The sequence below is a fragment of the Labrus bergylta genome, chromosome 15, assembly GCF_963930695.1.
Source record: "Labrus bergylta chromosome 15, fLabBer1.1, whole genome shotgun sequence".
Lineage (NCBI taxonomy): Eukaryota > Metazoa > Chordata > Actinopteri > Labriformes > Labridae > Labrus > Labrus bergylta.
Window position 1 is genome coordinate 13,260,648 of NC_089209.1, and position 21,277 is coordinate 13,281,924.

General features: G+C 40.7%; 3 protein-coding genes across 5 annotated transcripts; 1 reads left to right on the top strand and 2 right to left on the bottom strand.

Annotated features, from left to right (window-relative positions):
• Positions 1-208: 208 nt before the first annotated feature.
• Positions 209-7,965, bottom strand: acbd3 (acyl-Coenzyme A binding domain containing 3). 2 transcript variants are annotated; one of them, XM_020647409.3, is made up of 8 exons: positions 7,648-7,965; positions 6,109-6,250; positions 5,553-5,693; positions 5,225-5,383; positions 4,919-5,093; positions 4,484-4,727; positions 3,521-3,805; positions 209-2,583 (listed from the first exon to the last, which is right to left on the bottom strand). In XM_020647409.3, the coding sequence occupies exons 1-8, from the start codon at positions 7,916-7,918 to the stop codon at positions 2,369-2,371; spliced, it is 1,632 nt and encodes a 543-aa protein (XP_020503065.1). In that variant the 5' UTR covers positions 7,919-7,965; the 3' UTR covers positions 209-2,368. The 2 variants fall into 2 exon arrangements, with proteins under 2 accessions (XP_020503065.1, XP_020503064.1); XM_020647408.3 differs by having other exon boundaries at positions 3,521-3,808.
• A 140-nt stretch (positions 7,966-8,105) lies between these two features.
• mixl1 (Mix paired-like homeobox) lies at positions 8,106-12,836 on the top strand. The gene is made up of 4 exons (XM_029279976.2): positions 8,106-10,980; positions 11,169-11,389; positions 11,510-11,636; positions 11,856-12,836. The coding sequence occupies exons 1-4, from the start codon at positions 10,884-10,886 to the stop codon at positions 12,434-12,436; spliced, it is 1,026 nt and encodes a 341-aa protein (XP_029135809.2). The 5' UTR covers positions 8,106-10,883; the 3' UTR covers positions 12,437-12,836.
• On the bottom strand, positions 12,619-20,505 carry lin9 (lin-9 DREAM MuvB core complex component). 2 transcript variants are annotated; one of them, XM_020647383.3, is made up of 15 exons: positions 20,401-20,505; positions 19,448-19,480; positions 18,606-18,697; positions 17,989-18,102; positions 16,903-17,033; positions 16,540-16,665; positions 16,211-16,368; positions 15,603-15,736; positions 15,274-15,402; positions 14,778-14,879; positions 14,614-14,694; positions 14,395-14,520; positions 13,998-14,180; positions 13,790-13,887; positions 12,619-13,633 (listed from the first exon to the last, which is right to left on the bottom strand). In XM_020647383.3, exons 1-15 carry the CDS (start codon positions 20,429-20,431, stop codon positions 13,528-13,530), a joined length of 1,644 nt encoding a protein of 547 aa, XP_020503039.2. In that variant the 5' UTR covers positions 20,432-20,505; the 3' UTR covers positions 12,619-13,527. The 2 variants fall into 2 exon arrangements, with proteins under 2 accessions (XP_020503039.2, XP_065819620.1); XM_065963548.1 differs by lacking the exon at positions 20,401-20,505 and adding an exon at positions 19,802-20,119.
• Between the last annotated feature and the right edge of the window lie 772 nt (positions 20,506-21,277).

The following is a 21,277-nucleotide window of genomic DNA, read 5'->3' on the forward strand; positions in this document are numbered from 1 at the left end:
TGTCCTGAAAATAATAATTTTTACTTTAACTTTAATTTGTTGTTGAGAAGAATTGTTTTTTTCTGCCGTGACACATCAAAAAGAGTTGTTCAGAAAGAAGGTATTAGTAACATTTGTGATTCTTCTTTTTATTTGGCAGTGAATGAATCAAAGGTTTGACCGTGTAAAATGAAGACAATGATGCAGGAAAGAAATAGACACTGTCAAATTGTAGAGATGAACATAAGTTTAATCAAGATTAAATATATGCCCAAAAAGACCTTCCAACTCATAAGAGATCCAAACAGGTCAAAACAATACAAAAAGATGAGCTTTTCGGTCGTTCATGTCAATAGAGTCTTGCAGTTTTATACCTCCTACGAATTTTGGACTTTCATTCGGGGTCAAATGTATACATAAATCTCATTCATCATATTTTACAGTGCATTGATTCTCAAAAACCTCATAGCCTTCTTCCACTTTTAAAAACCCAAACATAAACTCATTTATAGAATTATTTACATACAAGGCTTGAACACGTCTGCTCAAACCATTTGGCGAGCAATAAGAAACAAAGAATAATAAACATCTGAACAAATGGTGACTTTCTTAAACTTTATGGCTTGGTTAAGCCTTACGTAGTGACATTTGTTAAATAGATCACTGAATGGAAGCAGGAGTGGCCTCTAATTAAATTATATGATAAACACTTAACAAGGTAATTAATAGAGTACTCAACTTGCAGGTTATTCCACCTGTGTCTTTAAAGTTTGGTTGCATACACAAACAAAAATGTACAAATACAACTCAATGAGTAATTTAAGTGAAACCAAATGTCTCTGACGCCTGCTGAACACAATGTTCATAATGCACCTGGGTGTTTCGTACACAAAGCATGTGAAACTGAGCAACAATGGATTTAAGTTTTGACTGCAAATGAAAAGTTGAACACTTCAGATGTAAAAACTGAGCAAGTAAGCAACCACGTCACAAAAACAAGTCTACACCATCTCACTTTATTCATGTTAACTTAGATGAGATGACAATAAATTCATTTATAACAGGAAGAAAACGGCATCAACAGTGTATTTTGAGAGCTGCAGAGATGTAACAGTGTGTTATGACATTTGTATTATCGTTAGGTGTCTAGACACACAGAACAATAACTACAAAAAATTCCCAGGTGATATCAGTATACATCCATCTTAATACTGGCTCCTTTTTTTAATATATATCATTTGAACTGATGAGCAACGAGCGTAGATAATCTTATGTAAGAAGTCATGAGGAGTAAATTTAGGAACATGGACACTTTTGTAAATATGTACTGAGGCAACTGCTTTTAATGGAACATAGTAAACAGCATGGATGAAATAAAAATCTGTAGGAGAATGGGGAAACAAATATTTATTGATTTTTGTTGTTTTGATTTTCAAAAAGCCAAAAGTTAAAGTTTATACTTGCTTCTTCATTTGGAGTTCATCCTAAACTATGTCCTTCATAAATTTTGCCAACAAGAAAAAATATGCTCCTAGTGCACTGTGGCTAACAGACTGTATAAAGAAATAAAGGTGGAAGATTGTTTTATGTGTAAGACTTAGCCAAAATTGCACTTTGTCCACTAAGTAAACTCTTAGCTCTTTATCTTTCCATGATGACTTGGGAAAATATAATGGACAACAGTTTAAACAACAAGAAAGATGACAACGTTTGTTTTGGATGGTGTACAAAATGCGTTAGCGAGACTTGGTCAAGACCAGAAGCTCTCTATGGAACAGAGGCATTGTGTTATAAAGAACATTTGCAGTATCATTTGATTTTCAACAATGTGTCATCTGTGGTATAAACAGCCACCATACAGGAAACCCTGGCTCACAAAGTGTTGGACTCAGCGCAGGGTTTCCTTTCACGGTTATGAAAGCATCACTCAGGGCAGAAGCAGCCACAAGGCCACGTTGGACAGTGTCGGGCAGGAGCGGTGACAAAAGAGGAGCCCAGGGTAAAGAGTGGTGAAATACATTGTGAGAGCAAAAAGTCCTACAGCTTGGTCTATGTGAGCACAGCAAGGACAGGCGGTGAATATACAACCAAATGCACACTCCTCCCCCAAAAGGCTCGATGACAGGCTCTAGCATGGGTGTATGTTGGGACACGCATACACCCCACACATTACACACATATCAGTCCAAACTCAAAAATTAGGCTCCAGGTGTGTCTCTTTGTCACCCTCTGGTGGTTTTGTCCAGAATACATCTGCTATCACTCACCGTAACACACACACACACACACACATACATACAGGCTGCCATCAAACGGATCTCCACCAACACACACACATATATATATGAACATACACACTCCTTGGCTCCCCCTGTGTCAGTATTCAGGCTTATCTGGTGTAGTAGACTCTGTAGTAGACACTCTTTGAGCGCCAAAGTGAATAGGAGTTGTCAAACTTGAGCAGGTAGACTCCACGGCCGGGGTACTGATGGCTGCCTGCGTACACCTCCTCATGACAGTCCCGCCGGTACACCGGCACAATCTCATCCACCTGGGGCTTACCTGCCTCTTTCTTCGCCTTCTCCTCCTCGTTGGGAGGATCACCTGTGGATATAACAAGGACATGAGTCTGATCAATTCGAAAGAACTCACACGCAAACACACACTCGTCTTTTCTCATGGTTTACCCTTGGGCATCATAATTAAGGTGCAAATGTCATGACATAACATACCATCATAAATTATATATCATGATAAACTCCTTTAGGAAGAGATTCTTAATTGTTGGATCCAGTTTTGAACTTGCAAACTACAAAATAGGTATTCAAGATTTATGACAGAATGTGTCTCAATCTCCTGTGCAAAACAAGGATTGACGTTATGGTTTTACATAAATACACAGCTTCTAACTAAGCAGACTTGTACAACTGATTTAAAAAAAAAATAACTGGCATATCTGTCAAAAGCTGTTCAATACAGTCAATCCAACCAACAAAACAAGGCCAACTTCACTGCAAATTAAGTCCTTTAAACTTGAAAATGCAACAATTTCTATTCCCGCTCTGGCTCCAACCAAGAAACACAAGCAGGATTTCCTCCTCTTGAGGAGACTTCATGAGATGTTTAGCTATGTTGTAGGCTAGCTCTAAACATAAGAGTAAAACTTTTTTTTACAAAACTAGTTATTCATCTCTTCATGGTACAATGACTGGAGCAACAGAAACTAATTGAGAAAACAATGGAGAGTGACTGCTCTTGTGACCCATATAGTATGCTAAGGAAAGACTATTATGAAAGATCAGATGACAAAGTCTGATTACTAAATGTCTGTTTTGCATATATTTTGTTTAAATCACATGATGGAAAGGAAGTGTACATCTAAACACACAATGCATCACAGGAAGTACAACAAACGTTTTTTAAGCAGGTATATTCACCAGAATCTATGTTTATAACAACAACCACAGGTTGATCCAACCTTGCTGCCATACATGAAAACAATCAAACACTGCCTCACACAGCCTTAACACCCACTACTCACCTTCATCTTCCTCGTCCTCATCACTGGACTCTGACACGTGCACACTAACAGAAGCAGAAGCCGCATCCGTCCACTCGAAGAAGACTCCGAAGCCGATGTCATAATAGTCTGTGGCAAACTCCCAGAACAGGTAAGAGCCCTCCTCGTGAGTGGGCACACGCACTGTTACCACCTCGCCACGCCCCACGGTGATCACACTGTCTGCGTCCTGACGGATTTTCTCCTTGAAGTCCTTGATCTGTGGCCGTGTCCACATGGAGGGAGCAGCTATAACTGGTGGGGAGTCTGCTGTGATAAAGGAAAGATTACTATTTACAACCTGCCAAGACGGTCAGCTTACAATGGTTTCACATTTGGGAAAAGTAATGTTTGATTTTTAATTCCAAATTAGCCTCATACTCCGTCATACCAGCATGAACTGAATTACCTAGCTAGCGCGACAAATGAGCCTCGTCTGTCTTCAGTTTATACAAGAGAATTAGAGAAGACATGTATGCATATACAGCAAAGAATCATTTTCCTGATACCCATCTATCTTTCCTGTAAACGTTATTTAGAGAGTAAACAGCAGACCTCAGTGGATTTATTCAATTTAGGCTGTAGGTTTTGAATTTAGACCAAGGCCTTGTTCACTTAACCTTTTTGTTAGCAGCGCGTGTTGTTTGAACAATAGCTAAGTTAGCAGACTATCATGTATCACTTGTTCCAGCTCCTTTCCTCCCTGCCCTCCAGGTCACATCAACAAGGACACAGCAGATAAGAATCAGGTTTCAATTCTGTTATAAGGCTTTGTTTGTTTCACAAAAAGCTTCCTCTCCTTCCCTGTAGCTATTAGCAGCAGTCCAACAATCTGGACAGTGTTGAGTCTTTTCTACATGAAGTCACCTCCTGTGGTTTATGTTTTTTTTTTTTTTTTTTTTTTTTTTTTTTTAAACAAGACAAACATATTAACAGCCTACTAACCTAATAAAGGCCCGTTTTCTGAGACCTCCTCTGCTGGCTCAGGCTCTGGCTCACGGTCCATGCTTTCTGAGTATGAGTCTGACTGGCCCCCATTGACCGTAGGAACTTCTTCGCCCGCAGGTGGTGAAGCCGCACACAGTGGCCCTGCTGCTGAGGCGGCGACGGGTTCGCCACTGTTGAAACAGTTTGATTCCAGAGTGCCCTGCACCATCGAATCAGCCTGCTGCTGCTTCTGTAAGGCCGCCTGAAATAGGAAAACAACACTGACTAAACATGGAAAAGCAAAATATGGATATAAAGAAAGAATGTGATGTCTCCTTTCTTTTATGCTGCTTGGAGGAGCTCAGACTCCTGTTTTCATCTGATTTCATTTAAATGCATGCAACACTGCAACGTCCACAAAACTGCTATCCTGGTGAGGTTCTGACCACCTACCTGTTGCTGGGCCAGCTGGACCTGGTAGAGCTGCTGCATATACTGCTGGTAGTGCTGCTCCTGTAGCTGACGAATGAGGCCCAGCTGTTGCTCTGGGTTGTTTGGGTACTGCTGAGCAGCATACTGTTGAAACTGTACCGCTGTCTGAGCATTCAAGGCTGCCATGATCTGTTGTCTGTAAAAAAAAAAGTACAAGAGGTAGTTGAAAAGGAGAAAATGGGGAGGAGACAATAGTGGACAGTGGAAATTATTAAGTGTTTAACATCGAGAGAATAGTTACAGACGGACAGAATACGCCACACTTACTTCTGTTGCTCAATCCGTAGTCTCTCTTCATCTGCTTGTCTCCTTTCCTCCTCCTCTCTCCGCAGCCTCTCTTCCTCCTCAAGCCTCCGTCTTTCCTCCTCCTGCCTTTGTCGCTCCCTCTCCTCCTCTTCCTGTCGCTGACGCTCCTCTTCTTCTTTCCTAGGGACGAACAAAAGTAACAAAGGGGATTAACATTCATTCAGTCGTCTGTAAAATATTTATCTTGCTGCTTCACAGCTTCTGCATATAGGACAAGGTGAAAAGAGTCTGTATATAACCGCTGTACTTGCGGGATCCCTCTGCGGGGAATAGAAAAATTAGATCCTACCTTCTCCTCTCTTGCTCCTCCTTTTCGATCTTGTGTGAGATGACGTAGGGAGCAAAGAGAGTGCAGCACTTGTTCAGCATCTTCACAAACTCCACCATGGCATCCTCCTTCTCCATATTGCCCAGAGAGGCCCACTCTTTTCTGCATACAGAGGGAGAAAGAAGGAGAGGATAGATAGTAGAGGAAGCAGAGCCACTCATCAACCAAGCTTTTTTTCTCACAGTTACAAGGTGTGCCGCATTTTTAACAACTATGTTTTAACATAAAAAAGAAACAAGGATAACCAACTGCTTTTTTTTTTTTAACAATCATAACCATCTTATATCATCTAAGTGGGAATGTATGCATTTAGGAAACCTTAAATAATTTGATATACAATTAATGAGGCAGTAAAACAGTTGATATCTTTAATAACATTTTGATACATAAAAGTGGCTTATAATTTGACCATGGTAATACTTTTTCTGTGTGCATATTTCCTGAAGGACAGCTAAATTGCGAAGGTGGCCTTCCACAGTTCAAAGGTCACACATGTACAGATGTCTTCGGGTGTTACCTGCGGTCGTTGCCCAGGACATCAAAGAAGCCAACCTCTGGTGAAGCATCTGGATTGTAAGGGCCCAGTAACACCTGTTTGTGCAGAGCTACCAATCGAAGCTTCTCCTCATAAGTGGGGTGGAAGGCCTTGCCATCTTTATCTGGGAACAGCGAGATGGAATCAATGAGTTTGCATCCGTTTTATTTCCATGCAGCAAAAAGCCAATACCACAGTTCAGTATTAACAAGAACTGTGGTTTTTAAAAGATAACAATTACAGTCAGACACCGACAATAACTTAGCAAGATCACTTTAATCCCCCTGAAACTTCAGAAATACAAGGTGAGGCAGGAATCAGCTCTATTCAAGTTACGAAACTGAGCCTAACCCTGACTGACTAGAAATACATTGCACAGATTACCATAACACTAAGTGGCAACCAGGCCAAACCTGTTTGCACAGTCGTCACAATGGACACGTCCTGATAAAACAGTACAACAGTCTAGTGTTCAAATAGCTTATACATGTCCCTGACAACACACGCTAGGTTTAGCCACAAAAAGGCTGAACATGATGCCTATTGACGCGATAAATAAATCATTTCAATTATGACAGGTAGCGTGATATACTTGGATACGGTCTGCTGGTTTCACTCGCTGTGTCTTCACAAAAATGTTATGAAGGCTTAACAGATGAGTATTGATTTTTCAACTTCTTGTAGCTCCAATAATACAATTGTTCTGCTTTCAGCAAAGTGACACTACAGTGTCCATTGTATTCCTTTAAAAGAGGAATTATTTATTCAGACTGTCGTGGTTAAAAAAAATATACCTTCCAGTTCTGTAAGCATGGATGTACAAATCATCCGCTGGCATGTTTTCCTGTATTTCCTATAGAAAAATAATACTGGCAGCAGCAAGGGAGTGGTAGAGGAGCAGGGTTAGTGGTCATAGAGCTCTGCAAGCCCGAGGGAAAGGGTAGCTTTAAGAATCATCATGAACTATGGGGACATGGATCTGTGGCTGTGGATGTAACCTCAATACTGCCACAGCTTTTCATTTAACAAGAGAAAGATCTGTGTCAGCTGCTGTCCAACAGGCTGTCTTCAGTCCGCAGCAGTGCCAGGGGGAGGGCGTGTTTGGCTCCCAAAAGAAATCACTATGAGCCACCCATGCACTTTAGGATGGCTCGATTATTACATTACGACCCTTTTTTATTTAGTTGATGGAGCAGTTCTCATGATAAACAGACTCATGACAGGTGCATAGTAGAGACACAGCAAGACAAAACAGCGCGCTGGGGGAAAACAAATGTTCTCACGCCACAAATGGGCCACACTCGGGTGTTGCCGTGGGTTGTTTGACCCGTGTTAGCTGTCTTGGCGTCACGTTAGCTCTGAAGCTAATGTAGCGGTGCGCCTGACAGCAGGGATCCCTGACAGCAATCTGCTAATGTTAGCCAATAGCTTAGCGTCTCGTATTTTTTTTTAAAGGGTCGGTTCGCAGTCTAGCGGTTCCCACGCGTCACAGCTGTCAAGAGGATAACAAACGTCAAGTACCTTTGAAGAATTTAAGGCCCATTCCGTAGAGCTCTTGTAGAGGAAAGCCCCATTTGCTCTCTATCGCGGATTTGGCAGACTCTCCATCTTCGCCTTCCGCGGCGGCACCCGGCGTGTCGGCCTCCGGTTCCTCGGGGCTGGGGTCCGGCTCCTCCACCGGGACCTGCTCGCCCTCCGGGTCGGGACTGAGGGTGAGGCCATCGATGGAAACTTCGAGCCGGCTGGAAGTAGCGCTGTCGAGGTCGCCGCTCTGAACCTCTGTCGCCATCATGTAGACTGTCAGCTGAAGCGGCCACGTACCTACTTCCGTTTAGACTTGGCGGAAGTTCCGGGAGATTTTTTTTTTTTTTTTTTTTTTCCCCCCTACGTAAAAGCGAAATAATGACGACGCTTTAACCCACGGGATAAATATTTACAGACAACGCGATTTTAATAACTCTCAGGACTTAAATTCTTTGCTACTATTTGTGGTTTTATTTAGGAAAACAAAATACATACGTGGTGAAATTTGTGATTCTGTTTGAAGTTAATCCTCTTTCACAAACCACAACGCTTTTTAAATATACATCCAGTTCAGGGACAATACCTATAAATTGATTGATTTATTACATTTATTTCAGACATAACAAATAAAATCAAACATATCAAAAATACAAAACAAAAATGAAAAGCACGAAAATACAATAAACAAAAAACAATGTTCAAATTATTTCACAAAAAAAATAAAAAGCAAATTACATACACCTATAAATTGTCTATGGCGGCAAATTCTCACACAAATTCAAGCAGACAAAATAAACTACATTTTGTTCAATTATAGCATGAACAGTATTACAATATTTGGGTGTTTTAATAATATTTCAATAGGGTTTTTGTGGTATTAGAACAAAAACAGGGATCTTTGAATTTTGGTTATGAAATTATATTTACACAGGTGAAAATGTGTTTGTAGCCAAGCTTTGTACTAACATAGGTTATATGGTCCTCCTAACTCCTTGAAAAAAAAAAAAATCAAATACACAATGACTGGACTCATAACAAAGGCCCATAAGACAGCTGACATTATAACATGTAGCTGCAAACTTGTGAGGATAAATGGCCTGTCTGTCTGCTGGTTAAATGTATAGTGGTTTAACTGTGGGTTAGAGAGCGGTCAGGCGAGGTGTGAATATGCTTTTGTGTGTGTCTACAAAGTCAACTGCCAACTGGAAATGGCTGGTACTGTTTGTGCTATTTAATGTTTGGAAGTTGAGTCAATATCTGCAAGATTTAACTTTAGCATTAATCTAATTAAATAAAATAAAGCATCGCTATCAGAGTCTTCAAGCTGAAAAATCAGTTAAAATACTGAAATAACAGCAGAAGTGTGTTCAAATTAGAACTTGTATTGATTGTAGCTGGAGCTTTCATGCCACAGATAAATATATGAGGCTTTTATGGCTTTTATGGCTCATTTTCTAGATATAGCTCTGGATTTTCTGTCATTGTACTATAACAAAGATCAGGAACTTCAACCCCCTGATTTTAGCATATCTGCTCTGTACATGAAGGCAATACCCAATTAGGGCCCTAAGACAAAGCCACCTTTGAACCATGAACGTCTGTATCAACAACAGGCACATCCTACATGAATGATGCTGCGAATGTCAGAGTACAGAGATCAAAAAGAGCCGTAGCGGATGTTCAGAATTGACACAATGGCTGTCAAGTATTTTGGTGGTTTTTTTAGCTGTATTTTTTTAGGTCTACATCAGACAGAATAATAAAACTCTGACTCAGTTTGCCAAAAGCAAAATCTACGTCTCAATGATTTAAACTCAGTTACATAATAAATTATATGAGTCAGGCTGCAGGAAAAGTTGAGCAATCATTTCATACCGCAATGTCATGTCACCCCACACCCAAAGTGATTAAATATCATTATACATTTTCAACATATAATTGCCCAACTATTTACAAAAATAAAATGATAAATCAATTTGGATTATTTTCCAAATCGTGTTCAAATATGTGTGAACAAATTAGTGTGTCTGTGTTGTGACTGACCTATTGACTTGATCCCCCTCTGAGTCAAATGAAGGTGACCCATTCAGTAACAAGTGCCCACTCCAGAGAGCGTTTGAACTCAGATTTGTGTATTGACATGGACTTTGTTGTCACTAAATGAGGCAGGAAGCAAAATTTCCTACAAACATTAGAGGAGCTGACATCTAAACACCTGGATATTTAAAAATCTTAGACATAGCCGTAGATAGCTAAGTCAAAGGAAACGTTTCTAGAGAGAAAATTAAGCCATGTTGCAGATTCAGAGTCAATAAAAGATGTAAATATAATTGTTTATGAAACAAGGTGTCATATATTAAGAAAACATTCGTTTACACTTCTCCAACATATGAACGCTGTGTTTTATAAACACTTAGTTATGTGAACAAATTCAATAAACACATTCATATTTGCCCTTTCACTTTCAAAACGTGACATTGGCAAATATCAAAATATGTTTATATTCGTTTTAAAGATATATCTACAAGATATTTTGTTTCAAACAGATTTTTGAAACAGTGAAAAAAACATTCATGCATATAAGATGCATGCAAATGTTCTTGTAATAGAAATATTAAGTTTCAGGTTCATAACTATCAAATTAGACTGATTGAAGAAAATATAGGTTTTAAAAAAAATGAATAGGTGTAAATATATTTTGTAAAAAGTAAACTATATACGCAAACTCTCCAAATAAAAATAGTAACAATAAGAGAAAATGGGGGGGGGAGTGTTTACTTTCTGCAACATGACATGACATATAGACTGAAGATGAACAGAGCAGGAAAATGTGTTAATTTGTGTTATCTATATTCGACAGATCTTGTGAGGCTCCGAGGAAATGGCAGCTTCCGACTGCAGCTCTTTAAAGGCTACAGGTCCATTATTGCTTTATCCATGCCAGAGAGGATAAATGTTTTCACTGCTGATGTGTATTGAGCCTGCAGATTCCATTAAAACCCCTATAAAGAGACCTGCGGTCGCTGCAGAGGTCCCAGGTGTGAGGCCTTCACACCTCACGCGGCCTGCAGACGTCTGAAGTCGCTGCACGGCCGCTGCAGTGCCAGCCGGCCCTGATGGTCGCCCCATTCACACGTACCGGCAGCAGCACCTTTGATCGCAGGGGTATTTAACCCCAGTGGGCGCACGGGACTCAAACTCAGTCAGTCTGTGGAGATAAGACAGTAGGGATCATGTCTTCAGTTCATGGGAATATGCGCGTCGGGGATCTGAATCCTTTCCAGATGTATCATGAAGGAGCTCTGCAGATGAGCAGCACGGTGAATCCAGGTTGGTCAAAACTACATTTTTACATCTGAAACGTTTTTTTTTATTATTATTATTTGTTGACACAATAGATGCCTGCGTCGTGGTTCTACGTGAACGGCCACATTGCAGCTCGTTCTGTGCGTAATTTACGCACAAGTCACGCGTCTGTGATTCAAAGTCATGTAACACTTGTGTGCTTAAATTTCCAGATTTCGGAGCCACAGGTGTTACACACTACTTCAGCTCTTCAAACTCAGTACAGAGGGCGGATAAATGCGTGGCAATCCTGACCCACAGGAGGAAGAGGACTAACTTCACCCAGCAGCAGATTGAGGTGCTGGAGAAAGTTTACTCTGACACCAAATATCCTGATATCTACCTGCGAGAGAAGCTGGAGGCGCTGACCGGGCTGCCGGAGTCAAGAATTCAGGTAATGACTCTATCAGATCCCAACCCTGATAACCTGACCCAAACATGTGGGAGGATTTTATTCAATATGTGCTTCATATTCTTACGTTTGTTTTGTTTATTCTTCCCCATAATATACCAGGTGTGGTTTCAGAACAGAAGGGCAAAATCTCGTCGTCAAGTTGGGTCATCGGTGTCCATGAAGGTCGCCAACACGCCTGCAGCTGGACCCTTCAGTCAAATCCAGAACCGACTGGTAGCAGAAAAAGGTAATCTTAACACAAAAGAATCACAAAAATATGGTAGTCCTTCGATTAAGTTGAAAAGTGTAATTTATAGTATCTTGATTCATCTCTTGTAGTTTTTAGAATCAATAGATATTCAAGTCCTTACATGTGTGACGAAAATGGCTATTGCAACTTGAATGTCCTTTTTGGTGCATTCCTATATTTTACTTATTGCTTTATCTTTGCATTCTCCTCTTTCAGTTTTTGACAACAATCACACAGCTGAGGCCCACAGGACCGCAGGCTTTGGATTTGAGGACTGTTTCAGACCCACAATGCACCAGAACAGAGAAGATACTCACAGGACCAGCATGCCCACCAAGCCCAGCAGCAGCTGCAGCAGCAACTACGAGCAACCGCCTCTGTCCTGCATCTACGACAAAGACGGACCCAGAGTGAAGCCTGAGCAGATGCAACACGAGCTGAGTGTGAACGTGCCGTGCTGTAACGTGCACCTGTATCCCAAAGCGAACGAGAATCAACATGCCAACATGACAGGCAGCCAAGGTTCGAAGGTTCTGGTGGAATATGACAATTTCCCTCCAAACAAGACCATTGGACCGGAGATGAAGGTTGTGATTCCTCCCATCCCGACCCCGAATAACTTCAGCAGGTCGTCACCAAAGGAGAATGGATGCCAAATTCAATATCCACGCATGAGGAGCACAGGGGACAGGTTCAGTCACTTCTCCCCGCTCCATGGCCATGAAGCGCAGGACTTCACTGACTCAGACTCTGACTGGGAAAACGAGGCCATGGCCAGCTTTGGTGGCTTCATGTGATGCATGAGAAGAGATGATAGAAAGACATACACATGTCTCATAAGAGGCCTCCATCTGTGTAAGAGGATTCATTTGTATTTATTGTAAAATAGTAATAAACGTGTAAAATCAAATGTGAAAAAAAGAAAAATGTTGATTTGTTTAATATGTAAATAAAAAAAAACTAAAGATTTGAGACCGAATCCTGCTTTGCAATATTATGTTTAATATAAAAAAGACAAACATTTATATACAACTGCCCTCAGACACTCACATTTACAACTTTACAAAACTTAAAAAGGAGATTCTCTTGGGGAAAAAACGGTTGAGTCAAACTTTCAGAGGTTACATCAGTGATGCAGGCTTAGTGTGAGTGTGTGTGTGTGTGTGTGTGTGTGTGTGTGGGGGGGGGGGGGGGGGGTGCAGCAACAGCCATGCCAAATATGGAAAAGCTAAGATAACTTTAGGGAGTAAAAGGCATCCAAACCATAGAGTTCTCCTTTATAAAAATACCAAAATCTCTTTTCAGTGCACACAAAATTACAAAAGCCATTTCTGAATACATAGCAGAAATGTTGACGATAGTCCTAATAATCAGATATTGTACAATTATCTACAAAAAAACAATTTTATAAAACATTCTTTAGCCTCCCTGTGCTTACCGTCAGTGGAGCAACAGAACACAACACTTAACAGGGGGAAATCTTTACAGGTAGGAAAATATTGTTTCAGAACCATACTCACCTACTCAAAAATAAATAAATATGGACTATAAAAACTGTAAGAATCGATGTTTGGCACATTAAACCAATAAATAGCTGGGAGAGTTTGGAGATGAGAGTGGATTTGTGGCAATAGTTGAAAAACTTTCAGGTTTGTGTTTGATGTGTGCACAAACATTTTCATACAATAAAATGTGTGGGTAAAATACATGTGACATCCTCCCTCAGCACAAAGATACAGGAGTCTGCTCTGTGATGGTTCACAACTTTCTTTTTTTTGCAGTTTTCAGACAGTTCAGGTGAAAGCACCATCTCAAAAAGACCACACACCTCTGTGTGTATGCACCTGTATGTGTGTTTGTGTGTGTGATGTTCCGATGGTGTAGGGTCTCAGACTGCATTAGTGTTGTTGGCGGAAAATGCATGCAGGTTGCCCAGCTGACTTAGACCGCTCTGGATGTGTGCCACGTGGATCTCCACATTATTCTGGAAACAACTAGAAAAAACAGACGAGACAACGGTTAAAGAAATGCTCGATTTGAGGCTATGACGATCACAAAATGGAGATTTGTAGGTGGCACTGTATTGTATTATAACAAAAATCCAAGTTGCTATTGTGTATTGGATAGAAATACAGAAAACCTGAGTTTACCTGAGGTTGGAGGGATCAATCGATGCCTTGATATCATTAAGGGAGTCTGTCAGAGATTTAAACTCAAAAGAATTCAAGTCTCCACCATCGGCCAAACACTGTAACAAATCAAAAACAAAACACCTTTTTAAAGTGAAAAAGTTACTGAAGTAACACAGCGGTGGGTACACCTACTGTCCTCCCTGTCATCCATTCACATATCCTCTACCTTGATCTGTAGCAGCAGGGCGGTGAGGCGGGATATGAGGTGTGTTAGGCCAGGGTTTGTCACAGTCTGCTGTCCGTCCTTCAGTGAGCTGCTCATCTGCACCATCTGCTGGGCCTCGTCTTCACAGCGCCGCCGCAGCTCTGTGGGATGGTCAACTGGAACCATGCCCTGATCAGGAGCAAGCTGGGCAGAGACATGGATGCGTTTGATTTTGATGCTTGCAGAAAAATGATAAGGGCCACTGCATTTCTTTTGAGGTCTGACTTATCTCTTAAAATTCTGAGGAAAAAGTGAACAGGCGCTCTAATCTTCTTCGTAGAGGCTAGAAATGTTGGAACAGGTCATAAAAATTCGATGTAAGTATAACAATATTACTGGAGTGTATCAGTTGACTAACCTCACAACAGAACTGCTGAACTTCATGAAGCACCTTGTTGAGATCTTTATTAAGCTGTTCGAGCTCAAGCACTGTGGTGGCATATCGTTTCTGGAAGTCTAGGTCGATGGGCATCGAATAAGACTTCTGAACACAAAAACAAAATCATAGTTTAAAGTTAGGGTTGTTATTTGCATCTCAGACACAATACATGAATCATCTTTAATAATGAGGATGTACCAGTTTCTCAGCTTCTGTGTTCATTTCTTTCAAGTGCTTGATGTGCTCTTTCTTTATCATGAGGATCTTGGACAGCCTTGTCTAGTCATTCAAAAAATAAAGATTTGTAAGAACAATGAATAACAGAAATTTTAGGATTTGTATTTAACAAGAAGTAATTTTACCACTTGGACAAGGAATTTGACAGGAAATCCTCCCAGAGTATCTCCCTCAGCTCCGGGCAGTTTGTTCCTCCATGGTGACTGGTTTATGAGAGAGTCATTGTCCTGTTAGATAAAAAAATAAATAAAAAGAGTAGGAATATAGTAGTATGTCCTGTTTCCCCATATGCAGTATTATGACCACTGTCTTAACATTTGTATTTTTATTTGTTTTGTTGAAAATTAAAGCTTAAGCTAATTCAAGGGAAGAAGTTGAAAACTCATCTGTTCTTCATCTGGATAAAATGTTGATGTGATGACTTGATTCAACACAACACTAATCCACCAACTTAATATTTACAATATATAACAAACTCCCTGTGCTAGAAATGCTCAACAAAACCCTCATCAGCTGCTTTCCCATATAGCTTAACTTCCAAAACTGAAGCAGACTTAAACCAGTACCAGAAATCATAAACCACTGTGACGACACAGCACATTACATTCATGTCTACAGTACCATGAGCACAGGAGTGGTAGCGGACGGATAAGGCCCTCTGGGCGGAGTTGTGAGGTTCTGCATGTAGCGGGACGCCCGATGCTTCTGGGCAAAGGCTGTAATAGGCATGGTCTCGTTGGGCTCATTGCTCTGGAAAACAATCATAACCACATGTATCATCAAACTGCTTTGTACAGATATTGCACATCTATGACTTATTCCAGCTTTACAGACTGCATTTCAGGTAGTATTACTGTACTAGCAATAGTCAAAAGTCTAAACACAGACTTGGATACAGTAGATGTGTTATAACAGCAAGCCCCCCCCCCCCCCCCCCCCGCAACTCTTACCAGGACTTCGTAGTCAGGCACAGTGTGTGTTCCCAAGCCACTGCGGTCAAAGGTTACACGATATGTTGCAGCGCTGGTATCCACTGCATCTATCTGCCCTGTGAACAAGCCGTCATGGACACCTCGGAGTCGAGCTGTTGAACAAATACAAATACAAAAAATCAATCATTACAATATGTACTGGCTCCACGATACAAATATCCTTACTTACCCTAGTGTAGATTGGGAAGTGTAGATTTCTTTATCAGCCATTTTACACACAGTGAAATTTTTTTTTTTGTTTTTTTTGTGGATCTTTTTTTCCCCCAAGATTTATTTTTGGGCTTTTTTGTTTCTTTAATGGAGAGATGGGACAGTGGACAGAGTTGGAAATCAGTTAGAGAGAGAGTAGGGAATGACATGCGGGAAAGGAGCCACAGGCTGGATTTGAACCTGGACCAACCGCTTGGAGGACCATGGCCTCCATACATGGAGCATGCACTAACCACTGCGCCACCAGTGCCACAGCGGTACTTTTCTTTGATCTTAACATAGTCATGAAAATGATCAATACTCGATCAACACCCATATGAACTAACTGTAGTGTGTGTACATTTCTGTCACCTTACCAGTGACTTTGGTTCCTATGATGAGTGGCAGGGGGATTTCATCTGGAAGGTCTTTGCAGTTTGACACATCAGAAAGTTTTCTTTGCTGCAACAGACGCATCTTCTGCCTTTTTTGTCTCAGCGCTGTCCGCTCCTCGTCAAAGAACGCTGACGAACACCTGGAGGAGACAAGTTACAGCGCTTAATGATTATATCTTTAAAGACTCAGGGTACAAAAATAGTACAACACAAAGGGAAGAAAAAACATCCCGCACTTCAGAATGTAAGACGAGAATGTAAACCAACATAATGAAGGAAATGTTGTGGACAGCTTTAAGACTGCAGCATACCGTCTGGGTTTCCCCATCAGTCTCCTGATTGTTCCCCATTCTACCCGTGTTAACTTCCTTGTTTTCAGGTTTGGGAAAGACTCCTTTAGACACAGGCAGAACTCATTGTCCCCCTCAAAGAGAGGTCTGAAAAAGAAATGGATTTTTCAGAGGGAAACACACAACACAGTTAAAATTAAAATGGTTTATTCAAAACATTGATTTGTAAAGATCTGATGAAATTGCCACTCTGTTACAGCTGACCCTTCAAATTCTGTTCTGTTATTGCACAGTCTAAAAAAACACTTTAAAACATTCCTCAATTGATCTTTTCTGTCATCAAAATGAATTGATTTCTGAAGAAAGGTGAAAGTGAGACTTTACTTGTCAATATTGGAATAGAACCATTCGTAGATGCACCATTTGTGAGCTTTGGGTAGTTTAAGGAGATTTCTCAATCTCAGCCCTATTTTCTGGGACGCCTTCTTATCCGGTGTCATCACGTTTGAAAATTTCTGCAAGAAAAAAAACAGTGAAAACCCCAGTCATTCATGATACTAGTATTGTACACATGAATGTTTGATGAATATTATTACATGAAAGAAAAACTAGAAATGCCTTTAATGGATATACCAGACAAAATCTCATTCAATGTCATTCCCCAAAATGTTTCCCTCAGGGACACATCCGTAACTACTCCATTTTCACAAGGCTTGCCAAGTTTACCCTCTCTTGCTTTGCCGCTCCTGTTTAACAAATAAGAGGCAGCAGGAGTTGAGTTCTCTGCAATACCACAATCCGCTACTGTTATCAAACAACGTAATAGCACAATTGTTTTTGGATACACTCTATGCACTTATTTCTCTTTTAAAAGCTCCCATAAATGCAACACATTAAAAGCTTACTGCATTCATATTTTTTAATTGCGTTGATCGTGTGCCACTTTGTCCCATTAGGCACACCGTAGCTAAGCCACCGCACTGACAGCAACATCTCCCTCTAGTCACAGTGATGGAAAAGAACAAAACCTCTACATCTACCAAACATTTCACTTCTCTTCAGCCGTTGTTAATGTTATAACCATAGAAGGTACATATAAACAGACAAAGCCTGAGTGACGTCACCCATCTGTTACTGCAGGGGGCTTTCAAAGACTTGAAATGAAGTCTCACCCTTACTTTCAGTCAATCTAACGACAAGTTAAGATGGAGCGGGTTTTAAGTCTCCTGACAAACCGCTACAACGTGCCCGCCTTTCAATTAGGTCCGCTACGCACCTTTTGTGACTAACATTTTTCCTCATACAATCAAAACAGATGAGTTATCAAAAAACTCATCCCCCATATACTTATTTTTTTGCAAATAGAGACATGAGCTAACCAGACCAAAACAAATGGGGTTAATGGCGATCAAGCATTGAATTTCACCGATTCATTTTAAAATAATAATGATTGGCAGCTCAAGCTTTCACCTGTGGTGTGGTGGAGACCCTCTGGCTCCTCCGAGGGGACCTGGAAGGGACACGTTGCTGGGGTTGCTCATCCTCCTCCCGAAACAAGCGGCTCCTCTTCGAGCTCCGTGTGGGCTGCAAGGACAAAATAGGAAAGGTAGATTTTTATGAGATCATGTGCAGACCAGTTGCAGGTGTACTAGATCGTCCGCTCAAAACTGCATTTTCACATCACACTTGCATGCAATAATAATACTAAACTGAAGAAAGCATTCAAATGAAATGATCCATCAAGTTTATTGCAAAGAGACAATGAGCCAAGTGACCACACAATCAACATCAACTTAACCACGTCCTTATCAAACAGGAGCGCTTTAATTGCTGACAATGTAAATAAAGAGTTAACCTTCTTTCATTCATCAAGCTCATCTGTATGCCTATTTGGTTCTACGTTTTTGTCTTATTAGGCTATATTTACATTTTTAACTTTACTCTGTGGAAGCTAGACACGAAGAGATGAACATGAGATAAAATGGTGTTGAACGTTATTGTACAAATTGACTTACTATAAAGTCAATGTCTTACAGCTAAGCACTTATAATGCTGATAGAAGGGAGCTTTGTGTGTGTAGCTCTTACCGTGTCCATTGTGAGGGAGGAATGCCTTCCCCGGGTGTTGTGAGCTCTTGGAAAGTTGTTCTTTTCATTCAGAGTGTTGGACAAACTCCCCTCTGTAAAACAAAACAAATATGTTTTATTTGGAATTGTCTAAGGACACCTTATGAAAGTCCTTAGGGGGACCTAGTCATTATCAAATACTCAAAGCTGCAATCAGACTTAAAACTCCTTTCAAATCATCAAAGACGAAACTTAATTTGAACCCTATATCTATAAATGTAAGGTGAAGTAAACATCAGAGATGCTTTGCCACAAGCTGCAACTGTAAGAACTACACTAACTATGGTGATACAGATCTTCTTCCGAGATGGTATTTCTTGGAGCATCCACGTTGTTGTAACCCTTCTGCATCGTCAGCAGGGATATCTCAGGGTCTCAGGTGGTTTCGCCCCTTAACCTGAACACCTCGCCTGAGTGGGGGCAGCGAAGACTGACTAGCCTTCACCTGCAGAAGGGTTCCCAACTGTGGAACGGCTCTCTTCAGCCACGGCCATCTTGAGCTGGACTCGGCTGCTGCAGCCATGTCCCTGCATGAAACTTTAAGCGTATCGATAAAGTGTGCAAGCCCAATCCAATCAATGACTTAATGCTCCTGAGCACTTCCAATCAGGAAAAACTAATGTATAAGCTAGGGAACAGACAGCAGAATCTGAAACAGGATCGTCTTCATTAATCGACAAAGTGATTTTGGGCCAGAAATTGAGACTTCACTCTCCGGCAATCTTAGACGTACTCAGACACAGTGCCAAGAACAAATGTACAGAAACATAAGACAGCTAAAAAAAAAAATACTGCCCACATACCTTTTAGACTGACAAGTGCCTCTGCTGAGGAGCCTGAAAAAGACAAATATGACACCAATCAACAATAACACTCAATCAGGCATCAAAAAACACATTTAATGCAGAACATCTCACACATAAAACAAGATCACAATCCTCTTCTGATTAAGGGACTTTAATTCATTTAGTGCTATCATAGAAACAGCACGTACACGTCTATAGCAGAGTCCTTTAAACCATGTCAGTATCCATGGTGGTGAAGTTGGACAAAGCTTACGCAGAGCCAGTTAGGCCTTAAACCCCCCCCCCAAAAAAAACTGAGCTGTCAAACACAAACAACACCTGGAAGAGTGAATTCAACCAAATGATACTTACTGTGTCATAAAACACACACACACACACGTATCGACAGAGAAGGCTGTTTCTAGATGTTGATTATTAAACGTGTGATCGCTGTACTTTCTCACTGAACAGCTTGTCAGAATGAACAACAACGCGTTACCATGTGAACCAGCGCTAACGGGCGTTAAAATGTACAAAAGAAAAAAGTGACACAGAAACAAAATACGGAGTGTAAACACACGGAGATAACACGACGACACAATGTGAGTCATTCCCACCAGTTATTTTGTTTCTCACTGCTTGCGATTGTGATGCTAGCAGGCGTTAGCACACAGCTAAGCTAACGTTATTTGTTTACCCAGTTCGGCTAAAGTAACTTGCTCAACTCCAACATTAGCCATGGTTAGCCTCCGCTGCTAACAAGCGTTAGCTCCACTTGCACAGACCGGCGTCTCCCTTTTCGTCCAATGACCACTTTTATTAACTCAGCCCTGGACGTGTGGTGCTCGCTGCGTGTGTTCAGTTATAGCAGTTAACACAAACTATGTCTTTTACTTGAAAAGGGACGGTTTCCGTGTTTACAGTGTGAAAAAAACTCCTTGAATATATATATTTTTTTTGTTGTTACTCACTCTCGTCTAACAGCTGGTCCATCTCCGCCATCTTGAATTAGCCGCGCCGCTTTTTCAAAGACCTTGTCAAAATGCATTCTGGGTCGGGACGCTGTCTAAAGGGGCGATTTGAGAAATTAAACAAAAAAAATAGGTTTAACTTAGCGACACTCGCTTTGTTTTATAGATGTGAACACGTTATTATTGTCCTCTCTCAAAAAATAAATCCAACTCAAAGTTCAAATTGTTGCGGAAGATGCCCGAAAACCTGTTAAATATACAATATAGGAAACGTGAATGGACTTCATACACCCCCCCAACTAATGTTTAAATGTTTTTGTCTTCTTTTTTTTTTTTTTTTAATTAACATTTTTATGACATCACAATACAAACAGGAGTGAAACCCCACAACCCAATTTTTTGTCTTCTAATGACAAAAACATGCGGAGAGGTCATTCAATATCGAGACCGTCCTCCAGGTACAAAGTGTTAAATCTTTTGAATCTGCATCTGTCAAAAATATTTCTATTTGCAGACAAGTTTTCTCATCGTCAAACAAAAGAAATTAAGGATATTTCTAGCTTCTTGGTAAATGGTAAATGGACTTTAGCTTATATAGCGCTTTTCTAATCTTCCGACTACTCAAAGCGCTTTTACGCCGCAGGTCACACCTACACATTCACACACTGATGGTAGTGATCGCTATGTAGTATCATCAGAAGTAACTAATCCCATTCATACACCCCCAACTAATGTTTAAATGTTTTTGTCTTCTAATGACAAAAACATGCGGAGAGGTCATTCAATATCGAGACCGTCCTCCAGGTACAAAGTGTTAAATCTTTTGAATCTGCATCTGTCAAAAATATTTCTATTTGCAGATAAGTTTCAATAAGTG